Source organism: Monodelphis domestica, chromosome 4, assembly GCF_027887165.1.
Source record: "Monodelphis domestica isolate mMonDom1 chromosome 4, mMonDom1.pri, whole genome shotgun sequence".
NCBI lineage: Eukaryota > Metazoa > Chordata > Mammalia > Didelphimorphia > Didelphidae > Monodelphis > Monodelphis domestica.
Genome location: NC_077230.1, coordinates 384,089,151 through 384,112,960, shown reverse-complemented (window position 1 = coordinate 384,112,960; position 23,810 = coordinate 384,089,151). Strand labels below are relative to the sequence as shown.

General features: G+C 49.7%; 2 protein-coding genes across 8 annotated transcripts in view; both read right to left on the bottom strand.

Moving 5' to 3' along the window:
• Positions 1-9,905, bottom strand: part of TCEA3 (transcription elongation factor A3) — a 29,598-nt gene extending 19,693 nt beyond the window's left edge. The window contains exons 1-3 of one of the 2 annotated variants that reach the window (XM_056795593.1): positions 9,671-9,905; positions 4,128-4,190; positions 2,425-2,530 (exon numbers count right to left, since the gene is read on the bottom strand). In XM_056795593.1, coding sequence (XP_056651571.1) covers positions 2,425-2,530; positions 4,128-4,190; positions 9,671-9,739 — 238 coding nt within the window. In that variant the 5' untranslated portion in view covers positions 9,740-9,905. The remainder of the gene's footprint in view (positions 1-2,424; positions 2,531-4,127; positions 4,191-9,670) is intronic. The other variant, XM_056795594.1, reaches the window with a different exon arrangement.
• A 4,384-nt stretch (positions 9,906-14,289) lies between these two features.
• The window catches only part of ASAP3 (ArfGAP with SH3 domain, ankyrin repeat and PH domain 3), a 78,848-nt gene continuing 69,327 nt past the window's right edge, over positions 14,290-23,810 (bottom strand). For all 6 annotated transcript variants that reach the window (XM_056795589.1, XM_056795588.1, XM_056795587.1 and 3 more), the window contains 5 exons: positions 22,982-23,189; positions 18,587-18,851; positions 17,406-17,508; positions 15,895-16,038; positions 14,290-15,625 (listed from right to left, as the gene is read on the bottom strand). In XM_056795589.1, the coding sequence (XP_056651567.1) occupies positions 15,551-15,625; positions 15,895-16,038; positions 17,406-17,508; positions 18,587-18,851; positions 22,982-23,189 (795 nt within the window). In that variant the 3' untranslated portion in view covers positions 14,290-15,550. The remainder of the gene's footprint in view (positions 15,626-15,894; positions 16,039-17,405; positions 17,509-18,586; positions 18,852-22,981; positions 23,190-23,810) is intronic.

The window sequence follows — 23,810 nt, the reverse complement described above, 5'->3', positions numbered from 1 at the left end:
TTCCTTTTTTAAACCCTTATTTTTCTGTTTTAGTAACCACTGTAAGCCGGCGAGTCTGACAAGGACCAGGCGTTAAGTGACTTGCCCAGGGTCACACAGCTAGGAAGCATCTGAGGCCAGCAAAAAGACTTAAAAAAATTAACCCTTATTTTCCACATTAGAATCAATACTGTGTATTGGTGCCAAGGCAGAAGGGTGGCAAGGGCTAGGCAATGGGAGTTAAGTGACTTGTCTAAGGTCACACTGCTAGGAAGCATCTGAAGCCAGTAAAAAGCCTTTTTAAAAAAAATTTTAAACCCTTATTTTCCATCTTAGAATCAATACCAAATATTAGTGCCAAGGCAGAAGAGTGGTAAGGGCTAGGCAATGGGGGTTAAGTGACTTGTCCAAGGTCACACTGCTAGGAAGCATCTGAGGCCAGCAAATAGACTTAAAAAATTTTAACCCTTATTTTCCATCTTAGAATCAACACTGTTTATGGGTTCCAAGGCAGAAGGGCGGTAAGGGCTAGGCAATGGGGGTTAAGTGACTTGTCCAAGGTCACACTGCTAGGAAGCATCTGAGGCCAGCAAATAGACTTAAAAAATTTTAACCCTTATTTTCCATCTTAGAATCAACACTGTTTATGGGTTCCAAGGCAGAAGGGCGGTAAGGGCTAGGCAATGGGAGTTAAGTGACTTGTCCTAGGTCACACTGCTAGGAAGCATCTTGAGATCAGATTTGAGCCCAGGATCTCTGGACTGCAGACCTGGAGCTCTATCCATCAAGCTACCCCTTCTTTTTGATTTTTTGAAGTCTCAGTATTCTTCATCTTTAAAATGGGGATCATTTATTTATGTTCATTTCTTTCCTCCCAAGGCCAAGGTGGGGACATTGTTGTCCACCCAGTAGAGAACCAGCTCATGTCTTTTAGGGACCTGAGAAAGGTTGTTCTATATGCTTTCGAGGACCCACAAAGCCAGAATTAGGGATATTAAAATAATAAACAATTGGCCAGGGCAGGTAGGCAGAGGAGAATCAGGTCTGACCCTCTCCCCCTTAGCCTGTGCCTCAAGAGACGCTCAAGACAAAGCAGCAGGCAGAGGTAACTGTGGGGTCCAGTTCTGTGGATGGTGGGGGGAGACTACAAGTTATAACTCTACTCACCCCCATATTAGCACCCTGAGGCAGAAGCCCATTCTCCCTCTGCTAATTATGGCTCTAATGGCTTAGAGGACAGAATACTGGCTCTAGAGTCAGAAAGTCCTGGGTTCAAATCTGGCCTCGGACACTTCCTAGCTGTGTGACCCTGGGCAAGTCACTTCACCCTGTTAGCCTCAGTTTCCTCATCTGTCAAATGAGCCAGAGAAGGAAATGGCCAACCACTCCAGCATCTTTGCCAAGAAAACTCCAAATGGGGTCCGGAAGAATCAGAAACGACTGGAAGCAATTGAACAAGAAGAAATGATGGGTCATGTTGGAAGAATATTTGGATACGTTGTACATGCGTGGATTTCTGGGTCTATTTGGGTCTATCAGTGGCGCCACCCTGAATGGACCTGACTGGTCAGTCCTTAGAGGGAGACCAATATGGAACAGAGGTTGCTGGAGTGGGATTTTTTGTTGTTTTGGGAGAATCGCCATAATATAATGAATAAAACAATATTGAAAGCTGGCATTTATATAACACCTTCCAAATTATATCTCATAAAGGGTAGCTGGGTGGCTCAGTGGATGAAGAGCCAGGCCTAGAGGAGTCCTGGGTTCAAATCTGGCCTCAGACACTTCCCAGCTGTGTGACCCTGGGTGAGTCACTTAACCCCCATTGTCTAGCCCTTACCACTCTTCTGCCTTGAAGGCAAGAGTTGTAAAATACATATATATTATCACATCTAATTCTCACAACAATACTCTAAGGCATATTATCCCCAATTTACAGATGAGGGAATTAAGGCAGGCAAAGGTTAGGTGACTTGCCCAGGATCACACTACTAGTAATTATCTAAGGTCTCACTTGAACTTGTGTTTTCCCGACTCCAAGTCTAGCACTTAACTAGATTTTGACATCTAGTTACCTCTGGAATACCAGATGCAGATTCTACAGCACTGGGGTTCAAATCCTGCCCCCTATGTAACCCTAAGCCAGTCCCATCATTCCACATCGTTGGTTCATCTGCAAAAAGAAGGGACTGAACTTTCCATCTCTAAATCTAGACCCTGTGTGGAGGTCAGAAGGTGGGGAAAATTGGGAATTAAACCAATGTTTGGACCAACAAAACAACTAAATAAAAGGGATCGCCCTGCTGCGAGTCTCAGTGGATCCCGCAAAGGACCCCTTAAGAGTCTGAGACGCAGACACGGGGCCCCAGCCCTGCCAGGGATTGGGGGATCCTGACCCCGGACGCTGGGGACCAAGATGGCGGGCGCACTCAGGGCTTCCCTCACCCAGGAGCCGTTTCCAGTTCTTGATGAGGATTTTGGCCAACGCCACCACCTCCTTATCCAGGCAGTGCTTACGGACCCCATTGACGGCAATCCCAATCCTGGTGGTCTGGAAGAACAAAGAGATTCAGGAATAGCCTCCCGTCTCCATCCCGGGCCCTCCTTGGGGTGAGGCTGATGGGAATATCTGACAAAGGATGCCTGCGGAGCTGGGGGAAGGTACGTTCACCTCCCAGGCATGAAGCCTCCACCACCAGGACCTAATAACGGAGATGCTGAACCTTAACATCCCACCTCCAAGCCTTTGCACAGGTCATTCTCACAATTCTCTCTGCATTGCTGTCTAGTAGAATCCTAATTTTCTTTTTTTGGTTTTGTATATTTTTTTTTCTCAAATCCTTACTTTCTGTCTAAGACAGAAGGGCAAGGGCTAGGCGAATGGGGTTAAATGACATGCCCAGGGTCATGGAGTGAGGCATCTGAGGCCAGATTGGAATTCAGGCCTGGCACTCTATCCTCTGGGGTTCTTAGCTGCCCCTCTCATTTTCTTCCGGCCAAGGCTTAGGGCTACTTCCTTCAGGATTTCCCCAGTTGCTGGTGTTCCATCTCCCTTTATTTACTTTATAACTATAACCATATATATACATATTATATTATAGATATAGTTTCTCAACCTTTTGGCTAATACCAAGTGTGTATAACTACATATATGCATATAAAAGTATATCTATAATTATATATATGTCAATTTTGTCTCTCTGAGTAAAATATAAACTTGTTGAGGTCAGGAGCCTCCGTTCCTCTGGGAGAAACAACAGGAACTTTTGTTTGTTTGCCTCGTCAGAGCCTGCTACGCAGGAAGGGGTCAATAAGCTTTTCCTAATTCATGAGCATCGATTGAAGGCCTCAGCCTCCACAAGAACCAGGAATAGGGGCCTGCCCCCAGCACTAACTAAGGGCCAAGGCTCTGCTGCCATCCACTAGGCAGAGGCAGAAACAGCTCTGACTGATTGCAAGAACAGTCTCTCTTTAGAAATACTATCCTGGGGCCAAGGGGCTGGCCTGGGAAGGAGGGCTCTGAGAACAAAGGGGCTTCCCAGGCAAAGTCAGGCCCCGCTGGGGCCACGCTGGGCCAGGACAGGGTGCAAAAGACAGCCTCTGACCTCCCAGAAAAGGGAGCCTGACCTGGGAGTGCCAGTTCTGATGCTAATTTATTTCCCTGGGGACTGGGTTCCCAGGCTTCCACCCACAGAGTCTCTCCACATACTGGTGTACACACTGCCTCTGAAAGAGCTCTCTCACACCAGAATCTTTCCTAGTGGGCTTTCCCACCCAGGTTTACCCCAGCAAGACACCCGTCCCCAGGCTCTCTCCCTTTGGGCCCTCCAAATAGAATCCATCATGCAGGGCACCCATTCCCCTCCACCCCAGCGTCTCCCCCTTAAGGCTCTCTCTAGAAGGGACCCCCAAACATGATACACCTTGCAGGGCCCTCTCAGGATCTCTCCTGCACAGAATCCCCATCCTTACTGCCTCCTGGCTCATTCCCCCAAGACTTCCCACCCAGGCTTCTCCCATGCAGGGCCCCAAATAGGATCTGTCTTGTAGCTCTCCACCCCCTTCCCCTCCATTTTCCTCCTGTCCCTTCCCTCTCTCTCCTGCAGGGTCTCCCAAACCAGGCTCCAGCCCTATCAAAAGCTGCCCACCTGCAGTAACTGGATTGACATCTTGTAGTCACTCAGTTTCTTCAGGAGATCCAGGGCTCCTTCCTGAAGGAGAGCACTGAGTCAGTATTAGGTACCCTGACCCCAAGGGAATTTCAAATGACCCCTGATATTGATAAGTAAGGGGACAATGAAAAGGGAGGGTAGGGGCCTCAGTTTCCTCATCTGTAATAAAAAGTTCCATTTTGATAACATTTATTCACAATAACATAGCAAAGTAGATAGAGTAAATGTAATTCCCATTTTACTGGCGAGAAAGCTGAGGCTCAAACAGTTCACAGGCTAAGAAAGTGAGTGATTTATCAAGGGTCAGAACCCCAATTCTCATCTCCAGACTCCCAAATCTGGGAACCTCCCATCTAACCCCATTGCTCCTCTAAATGGAGACATCCAATTCCAAGGTCAGAAAACAAGGGAAAGTAGGGGAGCAGGGACATGCCAATTGCCTTCAAGTATTTGGAAAGCTGTCTGCATTCGGTCCTGAGTACAAATCCTGCTTTTAAGTAAGGTAGGATGAGACCTGTATGACCTTGAACAAGTCTGCTTCCTCATGTGTCAAAGGAAGGAGGATGCTGAGGTCTCCTTTCCAGCGTTAGATAGACGGTAGTGAGTAGAAGGATTAGATAATACCCAGTGGAATTGCATGTCGGCTATGGGAGGGGTGTGGGGAGGGGAGGGAGGAATAGAAAATGATTTTTATAACCAAGGAATAATGTTTGAAATTGACCAAATAAAATAAAAATTAAAAAAGTAGGAAAAAAAAGGATTAGATGTGTTCCCACTTCCAAGGGTAGGTAGACTGAGGACAATTTGTCCCTGCAAAGGGGGCAGATTTGGGTTTAAAATGAGAGAAAACTGGAGGTCTTCAAACAAAAATATTCCATGGATTCGGGGTTCCTTTCCAGATAGGACTTGAATTAGATGGATTCCACCTCAAGAAATCCCAGCACCTGGAAGTTCCCTCCTAAGGCCATTTTATCCCAGCTCATCTTCAGAGGTCCTTGCATCACAGGAAGTAAAGTCATCTGTATCCTTAGCTAGCCTTGGACCACAGATCCCAGCCCAATTATGCTTCTCTCTCTCTCTCTTTTTTTTTTTAAGAAAAAAAAAACACACACACACACAAAACCCAGGCCTGCCAACCAAGATATCCTTGCTGGGCTGCTCAGAACTTTCTCTCCTGGGTCCTCTATCCAGTTTCTGAGTAACTGTCATGGAACACAAGGGCTTACAAGGGAATTCAGCACATGTGACTAGAACCTTGGACTGTCCACTGGGGGAGCTGGGAGGGATTTTAGACCACAGAAGGCCAGAGTTAACCTGAGGACATAGAACGTCCGAGCTGCCAGGGATTTCAGCACCCAAAGGAACCTCAACGTCATCTATAAACTGGAAAGTGTGGACAAAAGTGATCTCTAAGACTCCTCCAGCTCCAAATCCAAGAATCCTGTGACCCTGGGCATCCTCCGGTGCAGCCTCTTTCCTTTATGGAGGACACTCAACCTGAATCAGGAACATCGTCAGTGTTTCCCCAGCGTGCTTTATGCACAGGCATGTGTATGACTACTCCAGCTCACATACGTGTAATCGGACTTTTATATGTAAGGGACCAGATCAGTGAACAAGTCTATTAAGCCACCACACTGAGTGCAGAAGATACCAGGAGAGATATCGAGTTTAGGGAAGACGTAACCTGTGCCTTCTGCGAGCTGGCATGTTGCAGATCCATGTAGAGACTGATTAAATCTGTTAGTGGCAGAGAGAACTCCCATCACTAATGCTGGTTAATTCCGCCTGTACCACTCAGAGAGGCCTAAAAGAAGTCAAATGAACTGGCCAGGGCCACTCAGTCAGCACCAGGCACTCAAACCCAGGCCTTTTCTAGCTTCAAGGCTAATTGGTGATGAGCCCCTGAGAAGTGTTATATTCTATCTTTGGGGGAAAGATCATCCAGGCAGGGGATAGGAGTCAGGTTATCTCAATAGGAATATGGTTAGGGAAGGCACTAGAGGAAGAAGGTTTCTTATGGGAAAAAAGGGGGAGGCATGGGCATCTGTGTCCTGGACAAGGGTTCAGGAGTGGTCTAGATTGGTGGACACTTAGGGTAAACTGAGGCAGTCAGGTGGCCAAAGTTATTATTTACTCAGCAAAGATTTTTGACAAGGAAAGTGCCACCACCAGATCCATGAACAAGGAAGGTATTTGGCCTGGCCTGGAAAGAGGGAGGGAAAAACCTGGCTTCAGGTCAAAGGGATGGCTGGGGGAGGACATTTTATTTATGTCAATCTGATAGTAAAAAGCCCACAAGCCAGACATGGGCTGAGTGACGAGCGGAAAAGCAAAGTCTGGATACATTTTGTGACTGCCCCGTGGAGGGGCCCGACCCAGAATCCTCAGCCAACGTAAATGTAACCGCTTATAATGAGACTGATTGAGTTCTGCAGCCCAGATAAAGCTCACATTGTACCAGGAACACCAATTAGGATTTCCCCAACACCTCGCCCTGTTTGGGGGACTGAGAAGCTTTCATACAAAAATACCTCCGTGGGGACCCAGTGTTTGACCACAACTATTTCTCACTGTGGCTGCAGGCCCCTCCATTAAAAGCTGGGAAAGAACCAGGAGTTGTGAACACGAGCTGGCCACTCGGGGACCCAAAAGAATGCTGGCCTTAGAAGAGGATCACATTCCAAGTGGACCTTGAACCCCAATTTCCTCGTGTGTAAAAGGAGAATAATCCCTGCCCGTCGACTCCCACAGGGCTCCAGCCTGTCAGTTAATGATTATTCCCTGGCAGTGGAAGGAGCATTTCTTAAGCAGGACTTTGCCCCATTTCATTCAACACCTACTACTGTGTTTCAGTAAACAATCCTGGAGTCAGCCAGCCCAGATTCAAGTCCAACTCCGGACCCAGGCTCGGTGGTGTGACTAGGGGGAGATCCCTTAAACTCGGATTATAAATGACAAAGGAGCTGCAGATCTGCACTAGTGAATGGGATTTCCACACTGGGATTTCTCCAAAAGGCTGAAATCTCCACAGCCCCCTCCCCAAACACGTGGGCGTTCTATGTGTGTGCATACAGAGGCATCAGGGACTCTTCCATTAAAGAAGTAGCAATTTAAAGGAAGGAACCCTGAGGATGTCAGGCAAAGCTTCAGGAGGAAAGCAGAGAGGCTTCTGGGAGGCGCGGAGTCAGGAGAGGCTTTGGGGGCTTGGGGCAAGAAACAAGAAGGTAGGAAGGCTAGATAAAGGGAGGAGGGGGTAGGAATTATCTTGACAAACCCCAGAGTTCTGCCCTCTCCCTCAATGGGACAGGGGAGGAAACTGAGGCCCGGAAAAGTGACCTTTCATAAACGAGAAAACTGGGATGAGAACCGAGATCCTTCGGTTCCATCATACTTCCCAGCTCTCTGTAGAGGACCTTGAAATGGCAGGACTTTAGGCAACAAGGGGGGGGGGGGGGCACAGGCTCTTTGGGGGCAGGGAAGCGCTCTCGGTAAATCGATTAGCAGTGAAGAGACCCCATGGCATCCAGAGAGCCTTTTGGGCAGGGGGGAAGGGAAGAGGCAGCCGGTATGGATACCCTTCCCGGGAGTTTGGTGGTGACAGGAAAGATGGAGAAGTCGGTGGAGGGAAAGGAAGTCAGAATTTCCCTCAAGGGCTGCGTAACCTCCAAGCGCCTTTCCCATTTTTTTTGACTGCAGAAGCCGAGGTGGGGGGAAAACGCGGGCTTGTCCTGGGACGTGATGGACGGGGGAGGTGTGTGTGTGTGCGCACGCATGTTCCAGAAACAGCCGACTTGGAGTCTGGGCTGCAACGTGGTACAACTCTGGTCTTATTACTGTGGGAAACTTGACCCCTCCTTCCTCTTAGCAGCCACTGGAGCAGACCCCACCCTGTGTGCTGGAGCCCGGGTGGATGCTGACACGTAGGGGGATGGATACCAAACTCTTACAGGCCCCCCTCCCTCTCCAGCCCCTCCCAGGGACCCCGGAGAAATTGACAAAGAGGGAGTTCCCGCCTTGGCCGAGTGAGATTCCCATCCCCTTCCCCCCCCAAAGAGGGGGAGGGTGGGTGGCTGGGGCCCCAGAGCCGCTCCACCCCGCCCCGGGCTGAGGCCTCAGGGAGCCCCCAGCTCGGCCCCCGGCCCGCTCCAGCCCCGGCCAAGTTTGTTTTGGCTCTGGGAGCCGAGGCAAAGAGCAGATGGAAAGTCAAACATTAACTCCCAGCTGGACGGCAGCTCAGCTCCCTCTCTGCCTGGCTCCAAATTTGGGAGGGGAGAGCGGGAAAGAAAGGGACTGAGTGTGTGCGTGTGTGTGTGTGTGTGTAAGTGTGCATGTGAGTGTGCGCGCGCGGGCTGGAGGTGGGGGAAGGGCTGGACTCACTTCCCCTAAAGGAATCTCAGTCTCCCCTTTCCCTCAGTCACCCCCTCCCCCCAGCTCGGTCTCGGCCCCTCCCCCCGTCCAGCTCTCTGCACACCCCTCCCCCCGGGATTGAAACTTTCTTCCTGCTTCCCCGCGCCTGCTCCAGCCTCTCAGGCAGGCGGGCTGGAACCGCTTGGCCCGGTGCCCGGCCCAGTCTGGCCTCCCCTTTCTCCCCCCTCCTCCCCCAGCTACGACGGGGGCTGGGGCCCCGACCGAACAAGCTATATCTGCCCAGCACCTGTTCTGCCCTTCCCCCCTCCCCCCCACAATCCGGACTATGGCCCCCGGCCCAAGGCCCCACCCGGGGCCTGAGCCAAGGACCAATTTTAGAGAGGAGCCCGCGGGCCACCTCTCCGCCGCACCCCACTTCTCCCCACCCCCCCATCCCGATCCGATCCAAACCAACAAGTATTTATTAAGCGCCTACTACATACACCAGGCCCAGAGCTACGGGCTTGGGGTGGAGTAACAAAAGCCAAGTGAAAGGGAACAAAGTCCTTGCCCTCGGGGGGCTTCCATTCTAGCCCGCGCGCGCCCTTTCTCCCGCCCGCGCCTCCTCCTTCCCCTTAGTCCCTACTTCCCATCTTCCCGCGCCTCCCGGCCCTAAGACGCCCGCCCTCCCCCCCCCTACACTCAACCCGCCACGAGGGCAGGAAAGTTTGTGAAGGAACCCGCGGCCCCCTCCCCAGCGCCCGGGCCGGGGAACTTGGAGAGCGCGCGGGCTGCGGGGAGGGGCTGGGGTCCGGCGTGCAGGACGGCGCGGTGGGGTGCAGCGGTGCAGCGCGGCGCAGGGCATGGCAGGGCAGGGCAGGGCAGAGGAAAGAAACAGGGTCTCTGCGCTGCTCCGCTCTGCTCTGCTCGGCGCCGCCGCTCTCCTCCTCCTTCTGCTCGGGCTCCTTGTTCTCCTCCTCCTCCTCCTCCTCCTTCTCGGAGATAGCGGCGGCTTCAGCTCCTCCGAGTCCTGCTCGACGCTCCTCCCGCGCAGGCGGCCCCCACGTCGGGGTGCCCCCGACAGCTCTGGCGCTCTCCTCCTGGGGGCTGGGGCCCTGGGGGCGGGGTGGGGGGGGGGCTGCTCCCCGCCTAACCCCGCCTGAGCTCACCGTGTTCTTTCTGGACACCATTTTATCCAGTTTCTTGGCGATTCTCAGCAGCTCCTCTTCCTGCCCCATGCTAGCGGCCTCTTCCCGGGCTCGCGGGGGCCGAGGGAGCCCGGCCTCTGCCCCTGGGAGGATGGCGATACGGCCCGGGCCCAGCCAGGGGGTCCTCTGCCTCCGTCGGGCTCCCAGGTCGGTGGCCAAGGCTGACAGCTCAGCACCGACACCCAGCAAAGGGGGCGGGGCGGGGGCGGGGAGGAGGCGGGACCGGCGGGCAGGAGGGGGAGGCGGGGCTCACGGGCCTCCCCGGCCGCCGCAGCTGCCTGGGTCCGCCTCCCTGGCCGCCTGCGCGAGGGGAGGCTAATTATAGGCTTCAAGGACTAAGGAGGGCAAAGATTGCAGCCTGCCCTGCCCCACTGGCTGCGGGAGGGGTCGGTACGCGCGGAGCCCCGACCTGGCTCCTCTCAGACCCATAGTCGCCTCCCCCGTTCCCCTTCTAGGAAGGCGGAGATTTCAGGGCGGAGGCGATGGACTGGGGGAGGTTCGCAGGGGCAGAGGCTTGGGGCTGCGAGGATCCTGGAACCGCATCTGCCCCGAGGCTGTGGCCATACTTCAGGAGCTCTGGGCACTCAGGGAGCAAAAAAGAAGTCCATCTTTGTTTCACTAGAGTCGATTTCCTTTGTTATCCTACGGGTTTATTTTCTGTGTCTAAAATAATTCTGAGAAGAGGTCGGCAGGTTTCACCAGAATGCCAGAGGACACACGCCCCTGATTCTAGACCACTCCTCTGATTCCAGGGGTCCTGGATACACACAGTCCTCTGATTCTAGGGATCCCCCCCTGATTCCAGGGGTCCTGGATACATACACTTCTCTGATTCTAGGGGTCACCCTCTGGTTCTAGGGGTCCTGGATACACACACTCCTCTGATTCTAGGGGTCACCCTCTGATTCCAGGGGTCCTGGATACATACACTTCTCTGATTCTAGGGGTCACCCTCTGGTTCTAGGGGTCCTGGATACACACACTCCTCTGATTCTAGGGGTCACCCTCTGATTCCAGGGGTCCTGGATACATACACTTCTCTGATTCTAGGGGTCACCCTCTGGTTCTAGGGGTCCTGGATACACACTCCTCTGATTCTAGGGGTCACCCTCTGATTCCAGGGTTCCTGGATACACACTCCTCTGGTTCTAGGGGTCCTGGATACACACTCCTCTGATTCCAGGGGTCCTGGATACACATTCCTCTGATTCTAGGGGTCACCCTCTGGTTCTAGGGGTCCTGGATACACACACTCCTCTGATTCTAGGGGTCACCCTCTGATTCCAGGGGTCCTGGATACATACACTTCTCTGATTCTAGGGGTCACCCTCTGGTTCTAGGGGTCCTGGATACACACTCCTCTGATTCTAGGGGTCACCCTCTGATTCCAGGGTTCCTGGATACACACTCCTCTGGTTCTAGGGGTCCTGGATACACACTCCTCTGATTCCAGGGGTCCTGGATACACATTCCTCTGATTCTAGGGGTCACCCTCTGGTTCTAGGGGTCCTGGATACACACACTCCTCTGATTCTAGGGGTCACCCTCTGATTCCAGGGGTCCTGGATACATACACTTCTCTGATTCTAGGGGTCACCCTCTGGTTCTAGGGGTCCTGGATACACACTCCTCTGACTCTAGGGGTCCTGGATACACACTCCTCTGATTCCAGGGGTTCTGGATACACACTACTCTGATTCTAGGGGTCACCTTCTGGTTCTAGGGGTCCTGGATACACACACTCCTCTGATTCCAGGGGTCACCCTATGGTTCTAGGGGTCCTGGATACACACACTACTCTGATTCTATGAGATCATTCTTTTGATTCTGGACATCCTGGATACACAAGCACTGCTGATTCTAGGGGATCACCTTCTGATTCTAGAGATCCAGGATAAACACACTCCTGATTTCAGGAGTCCTAGATTTACACACACATCCCTGATTCTAAGGGTCCTAGATATATACACCCCTGATTCTAGGGGACCAGGATACACCCCACACACACTTATTTTAGTTTAACACCCATTTCCCAGTTGTAGACATGAAGGTCTAGGGGCAGAGGCAGAATCAGAACCCAAGTCCTCCACCTAAATGCATTTCTGTTTCCTAATGCACACTCTTGCCTCCCCCTAGCACAATAGGAATTAGGACTGGTGGGTCAATAGTTCTTTAAATCTTTCCACACAGCCATCCAGTGAGCTAGTGAGTGCTAGGTATTCTCACTGCCTGTTAACCTTTTGTAAGATTTAGAAATGGAAGAGAATCTTATTGTCTTTCTAGTCTAGCCTCAAGTTACACAACTATTGCTTATGGGAGCTTCAGCCATGCCAGACATCCTGGGAGCCCAGGGAGTTCAAAACATCCTTAAAAACTCGGAGGAGGCTTGGTGAATTGAGAATGGGCCTCAGCCCCAAGGAGGGGTAGAATATTGGTGTGGAAGAGGGTTGGGATTAAAGGTAGGGGACGGGGGTTCACCAGCTGTGCCATAGATTCCTTGTGTGACCTTGGACTTTGGCTCCAGTTTGTTAATCTGTTAAATGAGTGGGTTGGACCAGATGGCCTCTGTGGTTCCTTCCAGCTAGAAATCACAGTATACCTTTGAGTAAACATGTACCCAAGTCTAAGGAAGAAGGGGGACTTCCATTTCAGGTTAGAGTTCCCCTACTATATGGCCTTGGGCTGAATGTAGGTTTCAAAAGAAGCAACTTGGCAGACTCTGGAGAGCCCCATTCTGTCAATGATTGGGACTCCTAAAGGGGAAAAGACCTGTATTTAGCACAGAATATATTAGAATGTCAGAGCTGGGAGGACCTTAGAACCCAGAATGTCAGAGCTGGGAGGACTCTTAGAACAGAGAATGTCAGAGCTGGGAGAGAGCTTAGAACAGAGAATGTCAGAGCTGGGAGAGAGCTTAGAACAGAGAATGTCAGAGCTGGGAGAGACCTTAGAACAGAGAATGTCAGAGCTGGGAGAGAGCTTAGAACACAGAATGTCAGAGCTGGGAGAGAGCTTAGAACAGAGAATGTCAGAGCTGGGAGAGAGCTTAGAACACAGAATGTCAGAGCTGGGAGACACCTTAGAACAGAGAATGTCAGAGCTGGGAGAGACCTTAGAACACAGAATGTCAGAGCTGGGAGAGAGCTTAGAACAGAGAATGTCAGAGCTGGGAGGGACCTTAGAACACAGAATGTCAGAGCTGGGAGGGACCTTAGAACAGAAAATGTCAGAGCTGGGAGAGAGCTTAGAACAGAGAATGTCAGAGCTGGGAGAGATCTTAGAGCACAAGATGTCAGAGCTGGGAGAGACCTTAGAACAGAGAATGTCAGAGCTGGGAGGGACCTTAGAACAGAGAATGTCAGAGCTGGGAGAGAGCTTAGAACAGAGAATGTCAGAGCTGGGAGGGACCTTAGAACAGAGAATGTCAGAGCTGAGAGGGACCTTAGAACAGAGAATGTCAGAGCTGGGAGAGACCTTAGAGCACAAGATGTCAGAGCTGGGAGAGACCTTAGAACAGAGAATGTCAGAGCTGGGAGGGACCTTAGAACAGAGAATGTCAGAGCTGGGAGAGAGCTTAGAACAGAGAATGTCAGAGCTGGGAGGGACCTTAGAATAGAGAATGTCAGAGCTGGGAGAGAGCTTAGAACAGAGAATGTCAGAGTTGGGAGAGACCTTAGAGCACAAGATGTCAGAGCTGGGAGAGACCTTAGAACAGAGAATGTCAGAGTTGGGAGGGACCTTAGAACAGAGAATGTCAGAGCTGGGAGGGACCTTAGAACAGAAAATGTCAGAGCTGGGAGAGACCTTAGAACATAGAATGTCAGAGTTGGGAGGGACCTTAGAACAGAAAATGTCAGAGCTGGGAGAGACCTTAGAACATAGAATGTCAGAGCTGGGAGGGATCTTAGAATAGAGAATGTCAGAGCTGGGAGAGACCTCAGAACAGAGAATGTCAGAGCTGGGAGAGAGCTTAGAACAGAGGATGTGAGGGCTGGGAGAGACCTTAGAACAGAGAATGTCAGAGCTGGGAGGGAGCTTAGAACAGAGAATGTCAGGGTTGGGAGGGTCCTTAGAACATAATGTGAGGTGTGGAAGAGAACTTGGACCAGGGATTCTCAAAGTGTGGTCCTGAAACCCTTTCCCAGGGTCATGTGGTCACATAATAATACTAAGATGTTTTACTTTCTGATATGATAGAACCCAACACTCTTCCAAGTCCTCAATCATGTCTAAAAGGGGTCCCAAGACCCACAATTTTGAGAACTACTGCCTTAAGTAATAAAATATCAGAGCTGAGAATAACCTTGGAAGACAGAACATTAGAGATGGAAATGACTTTATAGACTGCACAGTCCAACCTCCTTATATACAGATGAGAAAACTGAGATAAAAAAGAAATCTCTTGCTATAAGATACACATACAGACAGTCTGGACTAGTCTCAGTCATTACCAAAGGGTCAGTTGGTTATACCTCCATATCCAAATGCATCTTCCCTCCTTCTCTATCACTGTGAGAAAGTGCAGACTTGGCCCCTTCTAGATCTCAGTGATGGTAACAAAAGAAATGACCACAACTTAGTGAAAATAACAATGACAAACCTTTATTCAAAATCAGTGAAACAAAAAGTCTGAGATGAACCAGTAAGAGAGTGCCCCAGTCCTCCAAGAACCATGGAGCCAGGCACATCTGCAGGGAAAAGTGTCTCCTTACAGAAAGATGTCACCCCTGCCAAGGGCCCTGGGTTCCTTCCTATCTTTTGATCCCTTTTTCAAGAACATCTTAATGTTTGCTGAGAACTCCAGGAGACTGATAAAAGCCTGAATTCAGGTTTCCAAAGATTTCTCATGATAGAATATTGGACTCTGGGATAGGCTGCTGGCAGAGATTTTTTTTTTTTTTTGTGGGGCAAAACCTCACTTCTTTAATTCATTTCTTCACTACTCAAAGGATCACGTCTACCCATAAACCCTTCTCTTTTCTTCCTCTTTCCAGGCAAGAAAACTCTGAGTTTATGAAATCAGAATTGGTTGGAGAAGAGGGGAGGGAGAGAAGGATCACCCATTTATTCCTACTTTCCCTTTCTTTCTTCTTTTCCCAGACCCTAAGCATGAAGGGAACCTCTTCCTGTTTTCTCCTGCAGGGGACAGAACTCTGGCTTTGCTTACTCAACCTGCTGCCTTCTCTCCCCTTCACCTACACTGTCCTATGGCCAGGGTTCAAGGACCAGCCCTAGCAACTGCCCAGCCTGAATGATCTCCCACCCTGAGATCTCTGAGCCCTGAGGCTTTTCCCTTGGTCCTGATGGAGGAGACTGTCCCTACCTTCCACCCACCGTAAGCTTCCCTAGGTAAACTAGAGGGCAGGGACTGATTCCTCTGGGCAATGAGGTCCAGCACAAAGAAGGGGGCAGGAGATGTTTGTTAAATGAATAAATGAGGAGGAAAGCATAGCACCCCTTCCCCCTACATTTGATCGGGGAGATGTAGTCCTTGTCTTGGGGGGGGTGATAGAGAATTGTTTTTAGTCTGTTAGGTGAGTGACTAGCTAGTAAGTTTCAAGTCCCATCCTTGAACCCACCTCCAAGGCCAGAGGAAAATAGTGAAAACTAGACTTTCAGCTGGACTGTCACCCCGGTGACAGTGTTCAAATAGAAACGGTGACGGGGGTCCAGGACGCAGCTGGAAAGCTGACCCCGACCCTCCCCAGAATCCCCTCTCCAATTGCCGCTGCCTCAGAATGAGGCATATATGGTGTTCATGTTCATATATGCTGTTCATATATGTTGATGGGGCTGGCCCAGGCCCAGCCAGGGCAGGGCGGTGGGGGTGGGGGTGGGGGGTCAGTCTTCTGAAAGTTTCACAGAACCGGCCAAGAGGAGGCCTGCTCTGGAGCCTTCGACTTCAGCAACACCATCCTGGGGAGGGAGAACTTGGATGAATCAAAGCCACAGGCTCCCCCCCCCCCACAACAGCTTCCGGCCACCCACCTCCCAAGCTCAGGGGTTTGTAGGCCCAGAAGGCAGGAGAGCAAGCTGAGCTTCCCAGCCACCCCCCACTCTCCCAACTCACACCTCCCACCCGAAATCTTTCAGAGAGATCCAGGAGAATCACAGCCAGTATAGCTCCAGCTTGGGGCACACTTTCTCCCCTTCTCTCTGCTCCCACGTCAACAACTCTGGCTTACCCAGCTCTGCTCATCCTCAGAGTATGGGGCCACACTGGCTTCTCCCTGGGAGGAGGCTGGGGGGGTTCGGGGGTCCTCCATCCTGTTGTCTGGCAGGGACTTGGTCCTCTTCGATTTCCCCTGCGGCTGGCTGGGGATGGGGATCTGTGGGTGTGGAAGGATGTGGGTTGGACAAAATTCCCGAGCATTCCCTACTTTCCCCCCTCATTCTATCCATGGATGGGGGAAACCAGATCTCTTCCCCTTCTGATACCCAGGCCAGCCTCCTGAGCTCACATCTCCAGCATCATCAGTAGCCATCCCAGAACCTGGATCTCACAGCCCTAACGCCCCCCCAGACCCCGAGCCCAGCTCCAAAGCACTCGGTGCCCTCAGCCCTCACTCTCAACTCCGTAACCCCGACTTCAACAATCTCTGGTCGCTGTTCAGTCATTTCAGTTCTCTGTGACCCCATCTGGGCTTTTCTTGGCAAAGACACTGGAGCAGTGGGCCATTTCCTTCTCCAGTTCATTTTGCAGAGGAGGAAACTGAGGCCAACAGAGTTGCACAGCTAGTAAGCGTCTGAGATCATATCTGAACTCAGGTCTTTCTGACCCTAAGCCACCCAACGATGTACCCTCTGCCCCAAAACAGGACGACAGACTGTTAGAGTTGGGATGATAATGAGAGCGGCTGACATGTCTATAGTCCTTTACGAAGTGTTCGACACATTCTCATTTGAATCGCATCCTGACCCTGTGAAGTAAGTGCTTATTATCTTTCTTTTGCTGATGGGGAAACTTGCCCAGGAAATGTCCGAAGCAGAATTTGAATTCAAGATTTTCGGATTCCAGATCCAGGACTCTATGCTATACACGCTGCTGCCTTTCATGTAACAGACCTCATTGGCCACCTGGACCAACCCATAGCCCCCAAAGAACCCCAACATAAACGAGATCTCCAATGGAGGGACCCCCCTTTCCTCCTTCCCTCCCATGGCAGCCCAATCCCCTCCTGGATGGTTCTCGTTGTTATAATGTCTTTCCTTGTACCAATCTGCCATTCCCACTCATTCTTTGCTCCTCGTTGGTCCTGGGGGCCAAAGGGAACCAGACTAAGCCTTCTCCCAAATGGCCACCCTCTTCAAACACTTGAAGACAGTCGTCACGTAGCCCCTGAGTCTTCTCTCCTCCAGGACAAACATCCCTCGTTTCTTCCACTGATCTTTACCAAAGCCCTTTACCATCCCAGTTTCCCTGTGGAAACTCTCCCGCTTATCACTGCCCTTCCTAAACCGGGGTGATCCGAACCAAACCCCCCAAAACAAACCAGTTCATCCCAAGCTCCTGTAAGGAAGGGTGCAGGAGGGAGAGAGAGAATTTTGCAAGAGGAGCACACCAGATCCTCAGGCACCCCAACCCTTGAGTCCTACCTCCAACCACATGACCCGACGCTCCCCAGTTTTCAGCTGCCCCCCCCATCCTCATCCCACTTCCTTGTTCCCCACAAAAAAGTTTCTCTAGGATTCATACCGACACAGCTCTTCTGGTCACAGGCCCGGGGGGCAGCTGCCGGCCTGCGGGGGTGTCTTCCAGACCCCGACTACTCCGACGATAGGAACGAGTACTCTCTGAGCTAGAAGACAAGAAGGGGCAGAAGGTCCCTAACCATCATGACGGGGAGGTGGAGGAAAACAGAGGGGCAGCCAAGGGGTGAGGATGGGACTCGTTAGGTGAGCCTGGAGGAACGGTGGTCCCTAGCAGGCTGGCTGGCCACAGCCTTTCCCCAGGAATTGGTGAAGGCAAAGGAAGAGGGAGACAAATTCTTGTCTGAGGTGGGCAGAAAATGTGGCTGTCCCTAAACAGAGGAGAAGAGGGCCCCAAGGTTGAGGAGACACAGGGCCTTCTGCCTTGTCTGTCTGGGTTCACTGGCTTTGCAGTTAAGAGATCTAGCCCAACCCACTCATTTTATTAGAAGAGGAAATGGAGGTCCAGAGAAATTAAATAAATTTGTCCAAGACACAGGAAGGATAAATAGTGGAGGTAGAATTCAAATCTTTGGATCTCCTGACTCCACAAGCCTTTCCCAATACACCACATAGTCCCCCACCCCCTGCCCATTTAACTCCTCTCTAATCCTTTTCCTTTCATCTCCCCATAATGTGTATAGCTGATAGTGGACTGGGCTTGGAGGCAGGAAGACCCAAGTTCAAATCCTGCCTCGGACTCTGAGTAGCTGTTTGACCAAAGACAAGTCAGAATTTCTCTGAATCTCTGATACTAGCAGATCCCACTTCCCAGGACTGGTGTGAAGTTCAAAGGAGATAACTGGTGGAAATCACTTTGCAAACCTCAAAGCACTGTATGAATATCAGTGACCAATCTTACAATTTCTTAGGCTCTCCTTGGACCCTGGTTTCCCTGGATCTTTCCTGACCACTTTTCCCTAGCTCAGAGGGAGAAGAAAATTAAGGATTTCTTTCCACCCAATGGGTCATTGGTGTCTCCTTGGAACTGGATCTCAATAGATTATCTAGTCTATCTAGTCTATTCCTCTGATTGTAGATAGGGATGATTATCCCTATCTAGTCTTAGAGCTTTGAAAATCTTAGAAAAATTAGAGTTAAGATCACCCCCATTTTTCATATTAGGCAACTGAGGCCCAGTGCAATGAACTGCCCAAGATCACACTGAATAAGTGGGTCCTTACTTACCTGAACCTGACTGGGGGGAGCTGCTCAGGAGGGGTGGCTCCTGAGGGCAAGGGAGGATGAGCTGTCCCTGAGGGCTCCCACAGGCTTTCCTCCAAGTAGGGCTCTGTCTGGCCTGGGACTCGGGAACCTGAGGAGCTACAGCTGGTGGGCCTGGCAAGAATGCTTTCTGTGGGGCTGGGGATGCTAGAGGTGGATGGACTAAACACGGATGGAGACTCCATGGATCCAGGTGGCTCTGAGCCTGGGCTGAGAACTTCTGGGCCATCTGTAGTAATAATAATAACAACAACAACAACAACAACAACAATGCAACCACAATACCAGCAACAATAGGTTCAGGTCTTGGACCTGTGATTTCATTGACCTGTAGAACTCTACTAATGCAGGTCAACATCTCTGAAACTTATAATTTTAGAGAGTTGCTTAGAACACCAAGAGGTGGGCTAGGTAGGTGGCTCAGTAGATAGCACACTAGGTCTGGTTGCAGGAGGATCTGGGTTCAAATCTAGGCAGAGATACTTCTAGCTGGTTGATCCTAGTTGAGTCACTTTACCCTCAATGCTTAGTCCTTACTCTTCTTCTGACTTAGAACTGATATTAGTACAGAAGGCAAAGGGTGGAGAGAAACTAGCATACTTTTATTTGTGGAAATGGTATTAAGGAAAAGGAAGCATCATCTTCTGCTTTCCTGCTGAACCCTAAGGATCATGGGACCTTTCCATCTGACTTTCAGCTGAGACCTCCTCCTTTGATATCTCTCTCTCTCTCTCCCTTTCTCTTACTCTGTCCTCTCTGTCTTTGTCTTTTTTCTCTATTTCTCTTTGTCTTGCTCTTTCTTTCTTTCTTTCTTTCTTTCTTTCTTTCTTTCTTTCTTTCTTTCTTTCTTTCTGTCTCTCTCTTCTCCCTCTCTCTCTGTCCTCTCCTTCTCTTTCATTTCTCTCTCTGTCTCTCTCCCTGTCTGTCTCTCTCTGTGTCTATCTGTCTCTCTTCTCCCTCTCTCTTATTCTGTACTCTGTCTTTGTCTTTCTTTTTCTCTCTCTGTTTCTCTCTGTCTCTCTTCTTTCTCTCTCTGTCCTCTCCTTCTCTCTCTCTTTCATTTCTCTCTGTCTCCCTCCCTGTCTGTCTCTCTGTGTCTATCTCTCTTCTCCTCTCTTATTCTGACTTCTGTCTTTGTCTTTCTTTTTTTCTCTCTCCATTTCTCTCTGTCTGTCTCTCTTTTCTCCCTCTCTCTGTCCTCTCCTCTTTCTTTTTCATTTCTCTCTGTCTCTGTCTCTCCCTCCCTGTCTCTCTCTCTCTCTCTGTGTCTATCTCTCTCTTTTCTCCTTCTCTTGTCTCTCTGCCTTTGTCTCTCTGTCTCTCTCTCTCTGTCTCTCTCTCCCTCCCTCCCCCCTCTCCCTGTCCCTCTCTCTCTCCCTGTCTCTCCCTGTCTCTCTCTCTCTCTCTCTCTCTCTCTCTCTCTCTCTCTCTCTCTCTCTCTCTCTCTCTCTCTCTCTCTCTCTCTCTCTCTCTCTCTCTCTCTCTCTTTTTCTCTACCTCTCCTCAGCTTTAGGTCAGCATCATCAATGGTCTATAGAACATTGTGACTTGAAAGTCCTGTAAGTATCTCAACTGAACATGTTCAAAGCAACTCACTCTTACGATATTCCTATTATGCTGAGGTCACCACCTCATTGTCACCCAATTTTGTCATTCAGGGTCATTCTTGATTCTTCATTTTCATTCATCTCACATATCCATTCAAGTTGTCCAAATCTGCATTTCCTCCTTCCCCAACATCTCTTAAGTATGGCCCCTCTCCATTGGTCTACTGCAATAGCCAATTGACCGATGTCCCTGCCTCAAATCACTCCCTACTCCAGACTCCACTTCTATTCTTCCACTCAGCTGCCAAAGTTCTTTCCAAAATAAATGTCACTCCCTTACTCAGTAAACTCCAGTGGCTCCCTATTGATGCTAGGATCAAATTTTCATAATCTGACTCTTTCTCATTTTTCCAATTTTTTTTTACCCTTACTTTCTGTTCTAGTAACAATTTCAAGACACAAGGACAAAAGTTAGGTAAATGAAGTTAAGTGACTTGCCCAGGGTCACACAGCTAGGATGTGTCTAAGGCCAGATTTGAATTTAGGTTCTCCCAACTCCAGGACTGGCACTCTATCCACTGTACTAAATAACTGCCCCATTTTTACAATATTTGAACATAAGACCCCACCCCCCCTACCTACCATATGCTCGATGGTACATTTCATCTCTTATCTCCAGACTTAACCACTAGCTATCACCTGTATTTGGAAGAGGGGTTCTTATCTTGCCCTTTACCTCTTAAAATCTCTATTTTCTTTCAAGATTCAGATCTGTTGCTACCTTCTAGAGGAGGTCATTTCTGATTCCCCCCATTTGCTAGGCCTTTTCCCTTTAAGGCAGAGGTTCTTAACTGTTTTATTTTGTGCTAGAATAAGCTAAATGATGCAATGGATAAAACAAAGGGTTTAGAATATAAATGGAGATTTTGAACCTTTGACTTCATTCCCCAGAAGTCCTTAGTATTTCCCAAAATTCCCTATAATCTCTCCTGCATCTCCATGTTGACAAGATCACGTTATTGGTATTTAAGTGGATGCATGCTCCTTCCATGCTCTCTCTTTGACCTGCAACTGGGCTGAATTCAGGCAATTCTTTTGCTTTAGTTATTATTAATAAAACTTTATAAAATATAATATTTAGTTATTATATAATAATTTTATTCTTCACAAGAGTCAGAAAGACCTTTGTTCAAATCTAGCCTTAGACACTTACTAGTTTTGTGACCCTGGGCAAGTCGCTGAAATTCTGCCTCAGCTTTCTCAACTGTAAAATGGGGATAGTAATAGCACCTATCCACCCAGGGCTGTAATATTTATGAAGCATTTAGCTCAGTGCCTGGTGTGGCACTGTACACAGTAGGTGCTTACTATGTCTTTATTGCTGTTCCCTACCTCCCCCCCAGCAATCTTTGGACCCTGATTCTCAGCCCGATGCTCTATCCACACTGCCATTTAGCTGCCCATTGTCTATAAAACTTAGGACATTGCCTGGTCCATTCCAGGGACTTAATAAAAACTTGTTGACTGACTGACCACTCATCTGGTTCTGGGGATGTCTCTCGGTCAATACATTTTTATAATTGCTTAACTTTTTATATGTGTATTCAAACATTTCCCCGTGAACATTTGGGGGGGAATCTCTGATGCCCTCATGTAAACTATGTACTCAAACTGTCTCTGTTCAGTTCCATGAGTCCTATTTGAAGAACATGGATCTAGTGGAGTTCATCCCGAAGAGGCCAACCAGGATGGTCAAAGGAAAGACTGGAGAATGGGCCATGCAATTGGCTGAAGGAAATGAGCCCGAGGCAGGATGTTCTGCCTGGAGAATGCTGGGAAATATGAGAACCAAGTTCATGTTATCTGAAGGGCTGTTACAAGGAGATAGGATTAGACTTGTTCTGTTTGGTTCCAAAGGGCAGAGCCTGGAGTGATGGGAGAAGGTGCCAAGGGGCAGAGGAAAGCTTGGTAGAAGGAAAAAACCTCCTAACAGGGCCATGGTGAGTGAAAAGGGCAATCTCCAGAGGACTGGGTCCCTGATTACCCAAGGTCTTTGAGCCTCTCGTCAGGGATGCCAGAAGGAGTGTGGGTGGGATCGCTGGGCATCTGATATCCCTCCCAGTTCTCAGATTTGGCCCATTATTCTAGGATATCCTGTGCTGGCTGGCTCCCACCAATAAAATCCCTGTAGTCCTTGTGGGTGTCTTACTCCCTACTAGCGTGGGGGCTCCACAAGGGCAGGAACTCTGACTTATCAAGACTTGGCATTTCCTTTTAGCATTAATACAAGTTTGTTGTATTTGTAGTGGTCTCCCCAAAGTTCCCTAGATGCAGAGATTTAGAGCAGAGGTTGTCTTCCTACTTCTACTCAACAAACATGTATTAAGTGCCTCCTATGTGCAGGATGCTGAAGACAAGAAAGTTACAATGACATGAGAAGCATAAAATATCTCATTCTCAGGACATCTAAGTGTTCAGAATTAGAGACGGGAGGTCCTGGGTTCAGATCTGGATGCAGACACTTCCTAACTGTGTGACCCTGGGCAAGTCACTTAACCCCCATTGCTAGCCCTTACCACTCTTCTGCCTTGGAACCAATACACGGTATTGACTCTAAGACAGAAGGTAAAAATTTTCTTAAAATCTCTTTCTCTTGTCTTCCCCACAGAATTGGTCTAGACACGACTGCACAGTGGATGCTCAGCAATGAGGTTGGGAAAAGCCCCCAAATTGGCCAAAGTTGAGAAATTACCAGTTCCTTCCTCAGCATTCAGAAGGGCACTGTTTGGGGACCAAGAGAAGTCTACCTTACCTCCGCTCCCATGTCTTATCCGACCTTGGGAAGAAGCCCGAGAAGGACTCTTGACAGGGAGAGGAGGAGGGAGCTCCTCACTGTGGCTTCTGTTGCTGCTCTGGCTGGGCCCCAGGCTAACGATGGTCTCATAGGTCTTGTTGCTTATGTCCAGGCCTGTACAGCCCCATCGAGGCTTTGCTGGGGCTGGGAGTTTGATGGGGCAGCGCTGGAAAGAAAAGAACCAATGAGATCCAGAATGTCAGAGTCAGAGGTGACTTCAGAGTACAGACTGTCAGAGGAGGCACCTTAGAACCCAGAACGTCATAGCTGGAGTAGGGGGGGGGGGGTGGTTAGAACACAAGACATCAGAGCTTGGGGGATCTTAGAACAGAGACTGTCAAAGCTGGGAGAGACCTTAGAACAGAGAATGTCAGAGCTGGGAGAGAGCTTAGAACAGAGACTGTCAGAGCTGGGAGAGACCTTAGAACAGAGAATGTCAGAGCTACAAGGGACCTTAGAACCCAGAATGTCAGAGCTATGAGGGACCTTAGAACATAGACTGATACAACTAGGAAAGACCTTAAATCCGAAAAGTCAGAGCTGAAAGGGAACTTAGACCATGCATTATCTTATCACCAAAAACTGTTGAGTCTCCATGACCCTGAACTCTAGAATTCCCCTCTGAACACAATGGCCTGACCTTAGCTCCCTGCCTCCAACTAATTCACTCCTCCTCAAACTATTGTTCATTCTCACCATAATCTCTCTCCCTCCTATGCCTCTCTGCCCTCTGCAGTGATGACCTTAGGTAACCAATTCAACCACATAAGGCCCTTCTCCCCTTGAA